The sequence below is a fragment of the Tachyglossus aculeatus genome, chromosome 20 (assembly GCF_015852505.1).
Source record: "Tachyglossus aculeatus isolate mTacAcu1 chromosome 20, mTacAcu1.pri, whole genome shotgun sequence".
In the NCBI taxonomy this organism is placed as follows: domain Eukaryota; kingdom Metazoa; phylum Chordata; class Mammalia; order Monotremata; family Tachyglossidae; genus Tachyglossus; species Tachyglossus aculeatus.
Genome location: NC_052085.1, coordinates 29,042,020 through 29,059,954, shown reverse-complemented (window position 1 = coordinate 29,059,954; position 17,935 = coordinate 29,042,020). Strand labels below are relative to the sequence as shown.

The 17,935-nt window shown below is 44.8% G+C and overlaps 1 protein-coding gene across 1 annotated transcript in view; it reads left to right on the top strand.

Moving 5' to 3' along the window:
- The window catches only part of TMEM135 (transmembrane protein 135), a 195,058-nt gene that overhangs the window by 174,342 nt on the left and 2,781 nt on the right, over positions 1–17,935 (top strand). The window contains exons 8-14 of the mRNA XM_038761867.1: positions 4,609–4,755; positions 6,714–6,783; positions 9,940–10,107; positions 12,086–12,149; positions 13,675–13,751; positions 15,073–15,171; positions 17,066–17,133. Coding sequence (XP_038617795.1) covers positions 4,609–4,755; positions 6,714–6,783; positions 9,940–10,107; positions 12,086–12,149; positions 13,675–13,751; positions 15,073–15,171; positions 17,066–17,133 — 693 coding nt within the window. The remainder of the gene's footprint in view (positions 1–4,608; positions 4,756–6,713; positions 6,784–9,939; positions 10,108–12,085; positions 12,150–13,674; positions 13,752–15,072; positions 15,172–17,065; positions 17,134–17,935) is intronic.

The window sequence follows — 17,935 nt, the reverse complement described above, 5'->3', positions numbered from 1 at the left end:
CGTAATGATGACCAGCCTACATCTTTCTTCACTGAGTCATGAATGAGTCATGAAGGAGTTTCAATTTGTCGTGAAGAATTTTAGGATCTATAAAAGTAAGGATTTCAAGATGCTGAGTTCAGTGTTGGAATGGGAAACCAAGAGAATCTTTGTGGAATTCCTGCTTCTGGAGACTTTTTTAAAAAATGGTTTTTATTAAGTGCTTATTATGTGCCTTACTAAGCGCTGGGGTAGATACAAGATAGTCCCCACATTGAGCTCACAATCTAAATAGTAGGGAAAAGAGATATTGAATCCCCATTTTGCAGACGAGAGAACTGACTTGAAATGACTCAGAGAAGTGAAATGGCTTGTCCATGGTCACAAAGCAGGTACGTGGCAGACCTGGGATTAGAGCCCAGGTCCTCTGATACTCCGTGCTCTTTCCAGTAGGCCTCTCAGCTTCTCATCAAGGTGTCCCTTCTCATTCTTTTGATGATTTCCTAAAATTCCCAGTGCAGAAACATCACTGGGTCAGATCAGTCGTTTTTGCAGCCCACTGTAATTTCCCTTAAAAAGTGACAACAGGACACTTGTAGGAACAGTACATAAAAATAGGTCTTTTAGACAAATCATTTTTATTGTATTCTAATTCCAGGCAGTGTGCAGCATTTTAACATAATCCACTCTGGGCTTTGAAGAGATCAAAGCAGGATACCCTTGTTCAGTAAACAGTGAATGCCATCCCAAAACAAAAATTCAACAGGTTCCTTCAAATCTTATGATTTGCTTGGACTCGCCAGTTCATTTTTTATTCAAGAACAAAATGCATCTTTTGTGATCTTTAAGAATTGGGGTGTGGGGAGGAATAATATTTCCAATTTGACAAGTTTTTTGAAACCCAAATAATCACCAAACTTTGAGGGTTCGATTGTGGCCTGTGATTGTTCCTTAATCACATAAATGTGCTTTGGGAAAATGGGCTCCTCTCCACAAAGTTACTTCAGCGTGGTGCTGGCAAGTTCACGGAAAAACTTTTAAGGAGGGGGAGATGTGTGAAGGAAGATATTTTAGGAAGGGTGATTTGGGCAGTGGATTGAAGTATGGGTTCGATGAGGGAGAGACTGGATAAATCAATCAATCATATTTATTGAATGGTTACTGTGAGCAGAGCACTTTACAAAGCACTTGGGGGAGTACAGTAACAGACACATTCCCTACCCACAATGATCTTACAGTCTAAAGCAGGAGCTTACAGTCTACAGTCGAGTTTACAGTCTAACCTTAAATAAATAAGCAGACAAGAGCAACTGCTGATGTGGTTGAGATGGTGGCATGACTAGGAAGATTGGATTTTCTTTTTTTCCTTAATCTTTTGAAAGTTGTCATGGTCTAGTGGAAAGAGCCTGGGAGTCAAGACAGCTGCATTTTAGTCTCATTTCTGCTTCTGACCTGCTGGGTGACCTTGAGTAAGTCATTTAACCTCCCTGGGCCTCATTTGCCTCATCTGTTAACTGGGGATAATAATACCTGCCTCTCCCTACCTCACATGAACGTTGTGGGGAAAACATGAGATTTGAAAGCACTTTGGAAAAATGAAAGCACTCTCCATAAAACAAGGTAATCATTTTAGATTGTGAGCCTGTTTTGGACAGGGATTGTCTCTACTTGTTACTGAATTGTACTTCCCAAGCGCTTAGTACAGTGCTGTGCACACAGTAAGCGCTCAATAAATACGATCGAATGAATTGCCAATAGCTGTTGAGTGTGGATGAAGTGACACTGTGACCATCATCCTTTTTTGAGCTTCCGATCATCTAGTCAAGCTGGGTTATCCAGCGATCTGTGATCCAGTCATTTATTATGCTAATAATAAATAGAAGAAAAGAAAGAGCAGGAGGAAGCATGAGTTGCTGTTAGGGACATTCCAAAGAGTTCCTCTCCCTGAGCACCACATGTTGACTTATTGAGGTGAGGGTGGTAGTAATGATAATAATTGTGGTATTTGTTAAGTGCTTACTATGTGTCAAGCACCGTTCTAAGGTCTGGGGAAGATAGAAGCTAATCAGGTCAGATACCCTCCCTGTCCTACACAAGGCTCACAATTTAAGTAGGAGGGAAAACATGTTGAATCTCCATTGTTCAGATGAGGTAATGGAGGCACAGAGAAGTTAAGTGCCCAAAGCTACACAAGCAGGCACGTGGTAGAGCTGGGATGAGAACCTGTAGTTTAGTGGTAGTTTAGTAGCTAGAATCTAACTACTGTGTGTGTGTGTGTGTGTTAGGCATTCTGTAATGTTGCCATGACTTCTCCATTTAGGGGTCACTGTGGACCTCGGTGTTTAGCTTAATGGGCAGCTCTCCTTTCTCTGTAAAGTTGTCATTAAAGAACTGAGGTACCCAGGCCAACTAGCTTGTAAGGTGTTCCCCTCTGGACTGTAAACTCAAGGGCAGGGAACAAGTCTACCAACTCGTGGCTCAGTGGAAAGAGCCCAGGCTGGGGAGTAAGAGGTGATGGGTTCAAATCCCGGCTCCGCCACTTGTCAGCTGTGTGACTTTGGGCAAGTAACTTCACTTCTCTGGGCCTCAGTTCCCTCATCTGTAAAATGGGGATTAAGACTGTGGGCCCTCCATGGGACAACCTGATTGCCTTGTATCTCCCCCAGCACTTAGAACAGTGCTTTGCACATAGTAAGCGTTTAATAAATGCTATCATTATTATTATTATTCTAAGTGGTTAGTACAGTGCTCTGCACCCAGGAGGCACTCATTTATTGACTGATTGAGCCCCATCTGATCATAGCAGGAGGGTACATAATCTTTGGTCTTCCTATCTCGTTCCCCTTTTCATTTTGCTTCTCCTTTCTCCTTCCTACTGCAGTGCAGCTGTTTTTACAGCACAAAGCATCATTATACACTCATGTGGGGCAGGAAATGAGAAACCTATCCCAATGTAACCAAGAGGAGAATTCGGTCGGAAGATAATTGCTCAGAAATAGCCGTGAGCCAGAGTTAATCCACCTGCTTCTGTTAAAATTCCTATAAGGCCTTTAATCATTGGAAAGTTGATAACTTTCAATGTAAACAGGCTTCTTAAAAATACCAGGCTTTATTTATCTGGTCTAATTGGATGAGATGGCTTTTGTTTACTGTGGCTATGAGGAATGTTGCCAGACAGTAAAAAACTGCACTGTGGCTAAACAAGACAGGTAACGCTAAAAACTGTTACTTGTCTCTATTGGACCCCATTGAAGACTGCTTCTGAAAAAGCCGGTTCTTCAGATTTCTGTGGTTCTGGCCTGTTGAGCCCGAGAAGAAAATGTTTGTATGATTATATTAAGCGTTTGGCTTGAGGATGAATGCACATGCTGTAACTTCTCTTTCACTTTCAACTTTCCACTGCATGTATCCTTTGTTGCTTTCACTAATACGAATAATTTTGAAGAATTGGTGGTCGAGGTTAGAAGTAGGATTCGGCCATCCGGCTGCCTCATTTTAATTTTTTTTTTTAAGAAAAATGTCCTTCTCACTGGTTACATTTTTGCATTTTTGATAGTGTTTTGGATTTGGTTTTGTTTAATGATAATGTTTAATGTGGTGCATGTTTAATGATAATTTAATTGTTCTTTCCAAGGAGTGACATGGTCATCTGAAGAGTTAAAGACAAATTTCTCAAAATTTTTCCATCATCTCATTTTTTTTTAAATTGTATTTGTTAGGCACTTAGATTTCCCCCTTTTAGACTGTGAGCCCACTGTTGGGTAGGGACTGTCTCTATGTGATGCCAATTTGTACTTCCCCAGCGCTTAGTACAGTGCTCTGCACATAGTAAGCGCTCAATAAATACGATTGATTGATTGATTGATTGATTGCTCCCTTTATTCACCCCTCCTTCAGCCCCCCAGTTCTTATGTACATATCCATAATTTATATATTCATATTAATGTCTGTCTCCCCTTTTAGGCAATAGACTGTAAGCTCGTTTTTGCTTTTTTTTTGGTTTTTTTAAGCTGGTATTTGTCAAGTGCTTACTATGTGCCAGGCGCAGTTCTAAGCGCTGGGGTAGATACACGCTAATCAATCTGGAAACAGCCCAAGTTCCACATGGACCTCACAGTCTTTATCACCGTTTTACAGATGAGGGAACTGAAGCGATAAGAAGTGAAGTGACTTGACCAAGGTCACAGGGCAGAGAACTGCCAGAGCCGGGACTAGAATCCAGGTCCTTACTCCCAGTCCCGGGCTCTATCCACTAGGCCAAGCTGTTTCCCACGCTGCTCGTTATGGGCAGGAAAACTGTCTACCAACTCCGTTACGTTGTCCTCTCCCAAGCGCTTAGTACAGTGCTCTGCACGCGGTAACCGCTCAATAAATATGTTTGATTGATTAAGCACCTACAACCTGCCAGGCACTGTACTAAGCGCTCCAGCCAAAACACGAATTGACCACATGCTTTAAGGCAGAACTGAGTGTGGATTTTGCTTGAAAAGAGGAATGAAGGTTGTCCACATCAGTAAAATGACATCCAGGTTGGCAGACAGGCTGAACCGGGCTTGTACCCAAATAAAAGTCGGGTTCGTTCCCCATGGAGGAGAGGGGCGGTGCCTAATTCAGTGTTCTCTCTTCTAGGTTCATTGTCGGGAAAGAAGAAATCCCCACGCATTCATACTCACCGGAGGCAGCATTTGCAAAAGTGGAACAAAAGAGAAAGCCACAGGAGGAGAAATCAAGAAGAATGAACATAATCGCCCTGGCCAAGAAACGTGTGGATTCCATGTGAGTTAGAAGACCTGCATTACTGCCTTATCACCCCACTGCTTTCACGGTATGCCGGCCCTGACATTCAAATTATAACGAGACCGGGCCAGAGTATTTGTGACGTGCACCTCAAACGATAACAATTGCATAGCTCTTTTGCTTAGGGATTTACAATCAGGATAAAATGGCCAGTGCCCAACTGACCATCTTTTATATGAGCGAGAACAATTCTGAACCCAGTAATATGTGCAAACACACCCTCTACGAACAGGGATTTGCAAGTGGGCTGATGAATGTGAAACGCTAGATGGAGGCAGGTGGTTCAGCAGGAAGCTGGCAAGAGCCAGATTGAAATCCATTTACTGGATTTCCTTTTGAGTGGAGGAGGTTCAGAGGGAGTGAAGGAGACAAAGAACCACCAGGAGTGAAACATCGAGCAAACAGTGTGTAATGCCTGGGGCTTTGAGGGTGGAGGAGAGGGGGAAGGAGAGGGAAAGTTAGCTAGGGCTTTGAAAGAATCTCAGTTTAGTTCGGAAGATGGGCGATCCAGGGAAGATATCCCAGAAGATGGAGAGCCTGATTCAGGGGTTCACTGAACAGTGAGGGAAAATTATAATCAGTCAATCAGTGGTATTTCTCGAGCACTTACTGTATGCAGAGCACTGTATAAGCTTGGGAGAGTACAATCCACCAAAGTTGGTAGACAAACTCCCTGCCCATTGGGAGCTTACAATCTAGAGACAAGCTTAGAGTCTAGGTGGCTGTGATATTTGGGATTGGTGATAAACCTGAGAATTTGGGTTTCTCAGACTTTTAGCAGAGATCATTACAATTCTCAGGAGCTGAATCTGAGCCTCCAAGTCTGACCAAAAAGTTCCAAGGCAATTCCAAGGCCTCCTGGTGAACGGCGTCCTTTAAAGATGACCCCCAGGGGTATGAAGGTTCTGTTGGCGTCTCTCCTTTCCCCATTTTCCCCGCCCCAAGCTCACAGTTACAGGACGAGCATCATAAAAGCCAGTGTGTCATTTCATCCTGCCGACAGAACTGGAGTGGGGCCCAGGGGCCGGTGCCCCATCCGGGCTTCTGATGCCAGGCTGCCCAGTTGGAGGACTGGGCTGAAGACGGAGCCCCACAAATCAATTTGCAGGTCCAACGTCGGGGGAGGAGGAGGCTCGAGTGCAGTCTGGTCTGAGTCACCATCCTAAACCAGAAGGGGTGAGAGACAGGAAGCCGCCTCAGCCTCCTCCTCAAGGGCCAGAGAAGCCCGTTTGTCAGGCCGGGTCTGGGGGTGAGGGGGAGCAGAGAAAGCCCTCTGGGCGGGGCTGCCAATCCTGCCCCTCTCTGGAACTGAAGTGATCCGCCGACACGGCTAAATTTTCCAAAAGCTAGAGGGTGGAAATGTGGTCAAGGCAGAGTGGTCAACTGGTCAGTGGAATGGAGACTCCTTGGAGCTCCTCTGTTCTTGAAGACACAAAAATATTGACTTTTGAATCCTATTACCGTATCGGGTGTCCCTTCCATATGTTTCCTTTCAAATGTAATTAAGTGTAAATGACTGTAACCCGAGTGCACACTCATCATAATTTTGGCTCTATAAACTGACCTCATGGGCGATTTCTCCCCAGTTTACTTTCCATGACATGATTCCAAGCTTCTAAAGCGTTTGGCCTAAGGCACAGATATTGTATCATTCGTCTCATATCGAACCCCAGATATCCGACGGCTAAGAAACATTCTCCGAGCCGGTGTGAAAGTATTTGACTGCATCGCTCCATCCCAAAGCAGCACACCTGAGGGTTCGAAACACCTCAGGGCAACTCTTTGGTTGTCCCCACACGAGGGTCTTGGCTAATTGCTCAGAAACGGAGGAGTGCTATTTCATCCTCCCCCCGCCCCCCAGATGTAGTTGTAATCCACATCAGATCAAACAAAAAAGCAGTTCATACTTCATACAAATTTCCTGGGTTCCATTTCAGATGCAAACTTGGACCGAGACATAGATGTTGCAAGCACTATGAAGATAACTGCATCTCCTACTGCATTAAAGTAAGTGTTGAACAAAAAAAAATCAGTCTATTTGTGAACCATGGTAATTGCCGGTAGAAAAATAAAGGTGTTTTATTTTTAAAGATGTCCATTAGTGAAAAATGTAATTCTGGTGAGGTAAAGTTTGTATTAACTGCTTTCTAAACAATCAGCAAACATTCTAAGTTGGTGAAAACTAGTGAGCAAACTGGTTCTATTTTAACAGGTGGCGTGAAGCTCTTAGGTTATCATTTTGGAGGTGAGCGCAATTAAAATCAGCAGAAGAGTGAAAGGAAAAGAGAGGTCAGCAAGCCAGAAAAAAGAAATGTAATTAATCCAGGACTTAGTTATTTCTGCGCATTCCCTCCCCTCCCTAAATAAAGCACCTGGAATGTGCTGAGGGCCGCAGATGATGGCTCCTTAATCACGGCCACACGGCTGGGTGGAGCTGAAACCCCGGCCCTTGGGTTTGGATTGGGGAGGGGACGAGGTCAAGGCAGAGTCTCTGCAGTGTTACTCCCCACTGAACGCTGGCCCTGCTCGCCGATACAAATTATGCTTCTTCTCCAAGTGCTGACCGCCCCTCATTGATGCCGCCTGGGGGGGATCTGGGAATTAGATTGTTTTCCTGAAGAGAAGCCTCGCAAAATGTCCCACTTCCCATTTCTTTGTTGGAGCGAGTTGCCTCAGTTGGTCGGGTACCCATGGCTTGCATTTTTGGCTTCTAGATGTTTGCAGGGAAGACCTGGGAACTAATCCCAGCTCATCCACTTATCTGCTGTGTGACCTTAGGCAAGTCACTTAACTCCTCTGCACCTCAGTTATCAGTTACCTCATCTGAAAAAATGGGGATTAAATCTTCCTCCTTCTGACTTAGACTGGTAAACTCCATGTGAGACAGGCAGTATGTCCAACTTGATTATCAAGTATCTACCAGCATAGTACAGCATCTGGAACGTAGCACTTAGCACATAACAAACACCAGAGAAAGGAAGAAATAGAATAATCCAGTCACTTTCCCCATCCAACATTTATGTTCGGGTCTTTGTACTCAGTTGCTTTCTTCTAATTTATTTCCCTGTCTATCTCCCTAACTAGATTGTAAACTCCTTGAGGGCAGGGGTCACCACTACCTAATCTAAGGGGCTCAAGTGCTCCATAATTGTCACTGGTGAATTGACTGAGTCTGGGTAATGAATGTCAATCCTGAGCACTTAATCTTTGCAGAGCACTGTACTAAGCACTTCAGGGAGTACGATAGAATTAGTAGACATGTTCCCTGTGCTCAAAGGAGTTCACAGTCGAGCAGGGGAGCTGGACACTAAAATAAATTACAGGTAAGAGGAAGCAATTGAGAGTAAAGATATGTACATAAGCATGACTGCTTAAATGCTTAGGTGACGTGGGAAGTGCTGATGTCCAGAGAGGAACTAAACTCATAAGTTATCTGCCTCCAAAATTGATGTTTTCCAATGAGAAAACGTGGCCGGGGAAAGCAGCATGGGGCTATGCCCTGCTCACCTCAGGGCCTAGCCCTCATGAGTGTGGCCATGTTGATCACTGGTCCTCAGGAGAGTTCTCAATCATGGTTCGTTCCCTCAGAATCCCCTCTTTATTTTTCTTTTAGATTCCCCAAAGTATTCAATTCGGTCAAGTCCCCTGGACTGAATTAAAAACTATTGTCCCAGAAGGGAGACCTGCAGCTTGAACCCATTTCTTCAGGCCAGGATGCCAAATGATAATAAACTTCGATCCTCTCCCTTTCCTCGTGAGCCTGGAACCCGAGGCATCCGAATCAGTCGGTCGCCTTCTGTCTCCAGCAAAGCTTTCCCCAAACTCGGGTTTCCGCAGACTCAGCTCGAAGGGGAATAGCGCCGCTAATTTTAGGTGACCCCGCGTCTTCTCACCTTTAAAGGCCGTTTTCCAAACAGGTCATCCTTGTTAAGGGGCCGCCGAGACCATTAACAGAAAGCAGATGGTGGCGGGGCCGACGTGCTCTCCGGGGTGGGCGTGACCACTCCGGGTACTTGATATCTGTGTGGGCCTCATGGTGCGGTAATGACATTAGGGAGCGCAAAGCTGGTGGGAGAGGGTTTCAAAAGTCACTCAATACGCGGATCGCATTAAATCGTTTCCACACCCAATCCCGCTGGCACCGATTGAGCGATTTTGCAGGATGGAGTTCAGAGAGAACTCGAGCAACAACTGAAGCGGTTTGAAACACACCTAAACACCATTGCAGACCCGGTTCCCGTGGCCTGGCCCCGGGGGAACCCTGGATTTTTCACGATCGTGTCATTCAGGGCAGCACGGGTTTGAGAGAATAGGCACTTCTTCTTAGCCGTCCACCTTTCAGCCGTTCCGTCACCAGAGAGGTGACTCGGTCCCCGTAGATCCCCCTCTGGCCCGATCCAAGACCACCGAAATGAACTAATCATCTTTCCAAAAATAATTCCCTTCTGGCTAGAAACAGTAGGAAGAAATGTGGAGAAACATTACTCAGTGTCAGCAAATTCCACTTTGGGGCCTCGGTTTTGGCTAGTAAGTTTTCTGCACTTAGTAGATGCTCAGCAAGGCTACTGCTGATTTTGAAGGTACTTCCTCAGCTTCTCAAGAAAGAACCCAGGAAGGTGATCCAGGTATGATTATTTCTATACTTGGAAAGCAATTCTGACCATCCTGCGTCTTAACTTCTATCCCAGAGGTCTAGAAGAAGCCAAAAAATTAGTTGTCTTCCAAAAGATTTCTTCTACGTTCCAAAACAAGGCAGGGGAGTAGTCTTAATTTTTTCAGAAATGATGTAGTTTTGGCAGTGAGAGGCACTGAGAGATACTCCGTATCTTTGTGATCTGACCGATAACTGACTATGTAGGACTTTTTCCTTTCTTCTGAACTTTCCTTTTTGTGGTTAAAGAATCCAAATCCCAGAGAATGAATGGTCAGCCCCATGTCAAAGAACAAAACGTGAAAGTAGAGGTGACCGCAAATTGAAGCACGCGTTCTAACCACCACTTCTTTTCTACGGCAATTGTTTAAGTTTAAGTTTCCAAACAGGACAGCTTCTTATTTCTGATAGCGCACATCATGCGAACACTTTATGTTTTAAAAAAGAGGAATTCATTTAGGGCCAACCTCAGAACTGTGACATGTATCTCATGCTTTCCAAACTTTCTCTAGGGCTTCATCAGAATGTTTAGCGTGGGTTACTTGATTCAGTGCTGCCTCCGAATCCCATCTGCATTCAGGCATCTGTTTACAAAACCATCCCGGCTTCTCTCTCTGTTTTACAACAAGGAAAACTTCCAGCTTGGAGCTTTTCTTGGTTCTTTCGTCAGTATTTACAAGGTAAGTTGGTACGGAACAGGGAAGAACTGAGAACCTCATTTCCACAGCTGTTATGAGGATTTTGTGGCTGTAATAATAATGCTAGTAGTAACTCTACTGAGCACTCACGAGGTGTAGTGCACTGTACTGAATGAACAATATTTATTATTTATTATCTACCATGTGCCAAGAGCTGTGCACAGTCTAAGAGGAGAGAGAACTGGTATTTTACCCCCATTTTATAGATGAAGATACAGAGGCATAGAGAAGTACAACAGTAGTACAAAACACAGTCCCTGCCCACAAGGAGCTGACATTCTAAACTTCTTCCTTCCCTTTACCCTATTCAAGTAGTGTTCACCCCAAAAAATCACTATTTAATGTTCTAGGAAGCTACAGAAGAGTAGGTTTTTTTTTCCTTATATGAAATTTGTTAAGCTCTTAATGTGTACCAGGTACTGTACTAAGCGCTGGGGTAGATACAAGCTAATCATTTTGGAATCAGTCTGTTATTCCACATGGGGCTCACAGTCTTACTCCCCGTTTTACAGATGAGGTAACTGAGGCCAAGAGAAGTTAAGTGATTTGCCCAAGGTCACAGAGCAGACGAGTGGCGGAGTCGGGGTTAGAACCCAGGTCCCAGGCCCGTGCTCTATCCACGAGGCTATGCTGCTTCTCTAAGTTTCTACTTTGAAAAGAAGCTCTGCCCAGCAGGCCTTAGGGTTCAGGCCCAGGGACACTTTTCAGAATAAAAAAGAAAACCCTCACTGTCTTTTCTTACCGGGTATCTAGCCAACTGGGCAGAAAAAAAGCACTCTGTTCATGGTCGACGGTTATTCGGTGTCCTAAGTATATGTCAGCAGGATAATAGACTTTCAAGAATCCATCAAAGTTTTGTCCTTCAATTGGCAAAGGGAGGGAGGGTGATTCACTCCCATTCTCTCCGTTGGCACCGAGAGAGCATGAGCAGCAGCAAGATCGTCTCTCTGCTTCCCCCTCTCCAGATCCTTCATCCAAAGCAGATTGCAATTTGGTTTGGGGACTATCTACTGCTTCCCCAAGAACTAGGGTAAATAGGTCCCGTAGGGCTTGGCTTATATCGTGTGGTATCTGCCCCAGTGCCGGGCACGGTGCTTGGCACGTAGGAATCGCTCAGCCCTAGGCATCCTTAGGGCTTGTCCGTCCCCACGAGTGGTTCCGCAGCTTGTTATGGCGGTCTTACAATTCCTTTAATCCCTTGTGCAGAAACACAAGCCACCTCAAACAGAAATCACTCAACATAGGCAAAGCCTGAAGGTTGAATTCCCATCTCTTTATTTGGGTTAGTGGGGTTTCCAAGCACTAGAAACTAGGCAGTCAGTCAATCATATTTGTTGAGTGCTTACTGTGTGCAGAGCACTGTACTAAGCACCTGGGAGAGTACAATGAAACAATATAACAGACACATTCCCTGCCCACAATGAGATTACAGTCTAGAGGGGGAGACAGACATTAATATAAATAAATTCCAGATATGGACATAAGTGCTATGGGTTGGGGGATGAATAAAGGGAACAAGTCAGGGCAATGCAGAAGGGAGTGGAAGGGGAAAGGAGGACTTAGGGAAGGCCTCTTGGAGGAGATGTGCCTTCAGTAAGGCTTTGAAAGTGGGGTGACTAATTGTGTGTTGGATAAGAAAAGAGAGGGGGTTCCAAGCCAGAGGCTCATGGTGTGAGTGAAAGGTTAGTAGCGAGATAGCTGCGATCGAGGTACAGTGAATAGGATGGCAGTGGAGGAGTGAAGTATACAGGCTGGGTTATAGAAGGAGAGCAGTAACTGTACATTATCGATCACCCTTCCCATCCCTTTTCCAAGCCGTCGCGACCCTATTCAGGAACTCTCATCCAGCGATCCCCGCCAGTTCGACCAAGAACAAATTGTTTGACAATGTTTTTGTTTTCACTAGTGTTTCCCAACCCTATAAAACAACTAAAGTCATTGTATTTCCCCCCCAATACAGGGTACCAGTTGCTTCCTGCGCTGGGTGAGAAACCTGGATGATGAGCTACACGCTATCATAGCTGGTAAAGCCATCCTGAGAAATTCATGCCAGTGATCGTACCCACCAGTGGCGGAAGTGGAGGGGCAAAGCAAGGGAACAGCATTTGGGGGAATGGAAATTTCCAACCGGTTACAGGTCTTAAACCAGCACGGCTCAGGCAGGGTTTCCAGAGAAAGCATCTCCAAGTCCACTCTGGGGAACCGCCACGTGCCTATTGTGAAGTATCTTGAATTTCCAGGGAACTCAGATGCCACGTGTGAAATCTAAAGAACAGCTTCAGTTTCATCAATGCGCAAATCAATTCAAACATACTTTTCATCTAAGTACCACCAGGAAGTCAGCCTTGGAGGCTATTTCCTGCCCCATTTAGAGTCACTTTCAATGTAAATGCTAAGATTAGACATATAGGAAACCCAGTCAATATTTTGTCTTTGAGAAATAAGCCGGATCCAAGGAAATCGAGTATTCCCATGCCAAACAATTTTGAAAACATTTGTAATAGCGGTACGTCGGGTAGATCACACTTTCTGTTCATCCATCTCAGCCAGTGGGTCCTGAATATAATAAAATGTTTCTTGCTGGCAGAAAACTGGCAGCTGTGTGACCCTGAGCAAGTTGCTTAACTTCTCTGTGCCTCAAATTCCTCATCTGTAAAATGGGAATTGAGTGAGAGCCCCATGTCAGACATGGAGTATGTCCAAACTCGTTCACTTGTATCTACCCCAGCGTTTAGTACAGCGCTTAAGAAATACCATTAAAAAAGAAGAAAATTAAGAACCCAGTCCTCGAGGAGTTTGTAATCTAGCAACTCCCCTGGGTATTTGGGGCAGCTTTTTGTGCATCTCTGTAACAAGTAACTTCAATCACTGATCTTTAGCTACAAGTTTCTCCTAATCTAATCATAATAGTAATGATAGCAATAAGTTTGGTATCATTATTTCTTAGTACAGAACCCTTTGCCAAACTCTGTACTAAACACTGGGGTAGATACACGATAACAATCAGATCGGACATAATCCCCATCCCCTGTGGTGTTCACGGTTTAAAGGGGTGGGGAATGAGTATTTAGTCCCCATTTTCCTGATGAGGAAACTGAGGCACAGAGGAATGATCAGTAAGGACTCCCACCTCTCACCCCCCTATCTGGGGCTTCCTGGAGGGCCCCACCTCTTAGATATCTAGTGCAGTGGACTAGAGTCATTTTCCAAGACTGCCAGTTAACAAAGTTTTCGCCGGGTCGTATATATGAGTATGTTTTCACCATTGTTAGTTGAACTGCACATTCAAAGATGGGGAGACCACTGGTGGAATTTACCCACGGTTGTGGGTTTGGCTGAGACCCTACCATACAGCCTCCTCTGACCGAACCCATTGTGCCAACCCATCAATGTTGGGGAGCACTGGCGAATCGTGGGAGCCTCCCTGAAGCACCCAAGAATTTGGGGCCACTGACATTTTTTTTATTTCTGGCCTCAGGTTTAAGAATGCATAAGCAGAGAAAGAAGAGTCTGTGATCTTACCGGTGTTTGTATTTTAATTTGTTTCAGGGTTCCTGGCGGGGATTTCTATGATGTTTTACAAAAGTACGACCATCTCCATGTACCTAGCTTCCAAGCTGGTGGAGGTAAGAAAACGTGTCGGAGAGCAGATGGCTTTGAAGTATGTTTTGTTAGCTGCCTTTGACCCCGCGTCCCTGTGGAAATTGACCTTAATGTGTGCAGAGCACTGCACTAAGCACTGGGGAGAAAACAATAAGGAGACATGATGCCTGCCCACAAGGAGCTTACAGACTAGAGGGAGAGGCAGGCATTAAAATAAAGTGCAGCGATAGATATCAATCTGTCAATCGGTGGTATTTATTGAGCACTTACTGTGTGCAGAGCACTGTACTAAGTGCTCTTTATATAAGTGCTGTGGAGCTGGGGTGGCAAGGTGAATATCCAAGTGCATCAGGGGTACAGGTCTAAGTACATGGGAAGTGAGGGCTTAGTCAGGGAAGGCCTCTTGGAGGAAATTATGATTTTAGTAGCGCTTTAAAGATGGGGTAGTGGTGGTCTGCAGATAGGCAGGGGGAAATTCATTCATTCATTCATTCAATCTTATTTATTGAGCGTTTACCATGTGCAGAGCACTGTACTAAGCGCTTGGGAAGTACAAGTTGGCAACATATAGAGATGGTCCCTACCCAACAGTGGGCTTACAGTCTAGAAGGGGATGTTCCAGGCAAAGGGGCAAAGTATCAGCGGCAAGAGAGACGAGACTGAGGTACAGAGAGAAGAGTGGCATTAGAGGAGCTTAGGTGTGTGGGTTGGGTTGTAGTGCCATACAGAAGCCCCGGATTTCAATGGTAGCTATTTTCAAAAGTAATTCCCCCACACTGTTATCACATTCTCTTCCAATGGACATCCGGTTTCGAGAGAAACACCAAACTGTCGTCTGGGGTGAGGAGAGTGTTTGCCGAGGCCAGTGGAGGGTGGCAGATGGGTCAGCTGTTTTCCTTATCCTGTGTCCTCATGATCAGAGCACAGGAAGACGGAGTCTTGTGAAGTCAGACTCCTCTCGCCGTAGAACAACGGAATTCCACGCCGTTCAGACTACCGGCACGAACACATCTCCCTGGTGTTGTGTCATGTCAGAATTCCTTTTTTCCTCAAGTAAACAGGCGGTGAGATCCAGACCACTCTGTAAAATATACTCATATGCTCTAATTCCCCCTTGGCTTGGGCCCTGTGACATTTTGGATAGAAAGACCGAAACAACATCTACTGTGAGCCCACTGTTGGGTAGGAACTGTCTCTATATGTTGCCAACTTGTACTTCCCAAGCGCTTAGTACAGTGCTCTGCACACAGTAAGCGCTCAATAAATACGATTGATGATGATGATCTACTAATGAGCTTTGGGTTGAGAGTGGGTGTGGATCACCGGGCTCCGTTTGCTTTGCAGACTTTATACTTCAAAGGCATCGAAGCAGGAAAGGTTCCCTACTTTCCCCACGCAGACACCATCATCTATTCCATCTCCACGGCGATATGCTTTCAGGCGGTACGTATTGAAGTGTGCATTTCAATTGCCAAAGATGGTGAAGCCATCAAGCAGTTCTAGAAAGTGGGTTTTGTTGGGGGTTTTTGTGGGTTTTTTTTTTTCCCTGCAAGAAGGCTCCCCATTCAGTATTCAAGTTAGCTTCAGAGACCACTGGGCTACCTTAATGTCGAGTGAATTGGCGAATTCCCAACTTCAAGCTCTGAGGAATTTGCACGTAAGTGACTGCCTCAGCGCTCCTAGGGGTAATACAGGATTCCTCAGAATAGAAATGTTCCTCAAAGCGATAAGCTTCCAACAAGGAACTAGTTGACCCAAACAACGGAATGTGCCCTTAACAGTGAACTTTTTGGCAGAAGATGAAATCCTTTTGGTAAGGCAGCTACTGTGGCTAACTCACGTACCCCCACCCCAAATCACATTTCATGGAAACTGTATCTTTCATCTCATTCTCATTCTCCCCACGTGTGGCTGCCACTGTTACAGTTGTTCCTACTTTAGGACTTTCTGAGTGTGATTTATAACCCAAACTATACGAAATGGTGTATTGGCTACTTCTCACAGTGAAGCCGTCAGATTAATCCATCAGTCAGTCAGTCAATCGAATTTTTTAATAATAACAATTGTGGTATTTGTTGAGCACTTACTATGTGCCAGGCACTGTACTAAGCACTGGGGTAGATACAAGCTAATAGGGTTGGACACAATTCCTCTCATTCATTCATTGATGGAATCATATTTACTGGGCGCTTACTGGGCGCAGAGCACTGTACTAAACGCTTGGAAAGTACAATTCAGCAATAGAGTCAGTTCCTGCTCCCACTGTGCTTGTGGGGCTCACAGTCTCAGTCCCCATTTTACAGATGAGGGAACTGAGGCCCAGAGAAGTTAAGCGACTTGCCCAGTCACCCAGCAGACAAGTGGCAGAGCCGCGATTAGAACCCATGACCTTCTGACTCCAAGCCCGTGCTCTATCCATTACACCATGCTGCTTATTAAGCGCTTACTCTGTGCAGAGCAGTCTACTAGGCACTGGGGAGAGTACAGAATAACAATATAACGGACACATTCCCTGCCCAAGATAAGTCAATCTGTGGAATTTCGTGAGTGCTTGCTGTGTGCAAAGCACTGTACTAAGTTCTTAGGAGAGTAGAAGTGCTTAGTACAGTGCTCTGCACACAGTAAGTGCTCAATAAATACAATTGAATGAATACAATATAACAGAGTTGGTAGACACATTCCCTGCCCACAGCATACATACAGGCTAGAAGGGAAGAGAGACATTAATATAAATAAATAATTTACCAGCATGTACATAATGCTGTGGAGTTGAGACTTCAGGTCCAAGAACATAGATGATTCAGAAGGGGGAGAAAGTAAAGGAAAAGATAGCAAAGAGCCAAGCACCTTGAGAGATCACGGATGCATTGATGAATGTGTTCAGTTTGTACATATTTATTACTCTATTTATTTGTTTATTTTACTTGTACATATCTATTCTATTTATTTTATTTTGTTCATATGTTTGGTTTTGTTCTCTGTCTCCCCCTTCTAGACTGTGAACCCACTGTTGGGTAGGGACCATCTCTATACGTTGCCAACTTGTACTTCCCAAGCGCTTAGTACAGTGCTCTGCACACAGCGCTCAATAAATACGATTGACTGATTGATTCAGGAACTGAATTAAATTTTGTAAGTCACCTGCGGTAGTTGGAAGCGAATTGATTTTCAAGGAGGTTTCTAAACATCAGATGAAACGGTAGTGGGCGTGTTCACTGGTATTAAGATAAATGCTCTTGTCTTTTTCTTACTGAATAAAATATGCCTTCGCATTATAAGCTTTGTAACAACGTGGCTATTCCCAGGAAGTAGTTGAAATGAAGCATTCTGATTTCAGGCGGTCATGGAAGTTCAGACCTTGCGGCCGTCCTACTGGAAGTTCCTGTTGAGGCTTACCAAGGGCCGGTAAGTGGCTGGGACTGCTGGTTTCCCTGCTGCAGGTTGGCAGGCTTTCTTCACATTCCGACTATATATGTTGCCAATTTGTACTTCCCAAGCGCTTAGTACAGTGCTCTGCACATAGTAAGCGCTCAATAAATGCGATTGATGAGGATTCCGACTATTGTGCCGACTGCAAGGCCGTCATTGAGCCCACCCATTTCCTCTGGTTTGCGCACTTGAGGAACTCAGTTATCGACGTCCCGCGGCCAGGCAGGGCAGGGGGGGATACTGTCTGAGATTCTTGATTATACTCGTACCTGTTTTGTTAGATGAGTTTTCCAGAGGACCGGCCGGGCAGAGGAAAGCTAGCCTACGACTCCCCTGATGTGCTCTTGAGCGAGATGGATTAAAATCAATTCAGTGAAAGTGAACGGTTTTTAATGCTACCCGACGTGGCTCTGAAAAGCGCTTCCTTTCTCTGATCGAGAGATTTTGACAGGAAATCAATTAGTCGCTCAATCAGTGGTATTTATATGTTGCCAATTTGTGCTTCCCAAGCGCTTAGTACAGTGCTCTGCACACAGTAAGCCCTCAATAAATATCAGCTGGGTGACTTTGGGCAAGTCACTTCACTTCTCTGTGCCTCAGTTACCTCATCTGTAAAATGGGGATTAAGACTGTGAGCCCGACATGGGACAACCTGATCACCTTGTAAACTCCCCAGTGCTTAGAACAGTGCTTTGCACATAGTAAGTGCTTAATAAATGCCATCATGAATGAATGAATGAATGAATGAATGAATGAATGAATTTATTGAGCACTTACT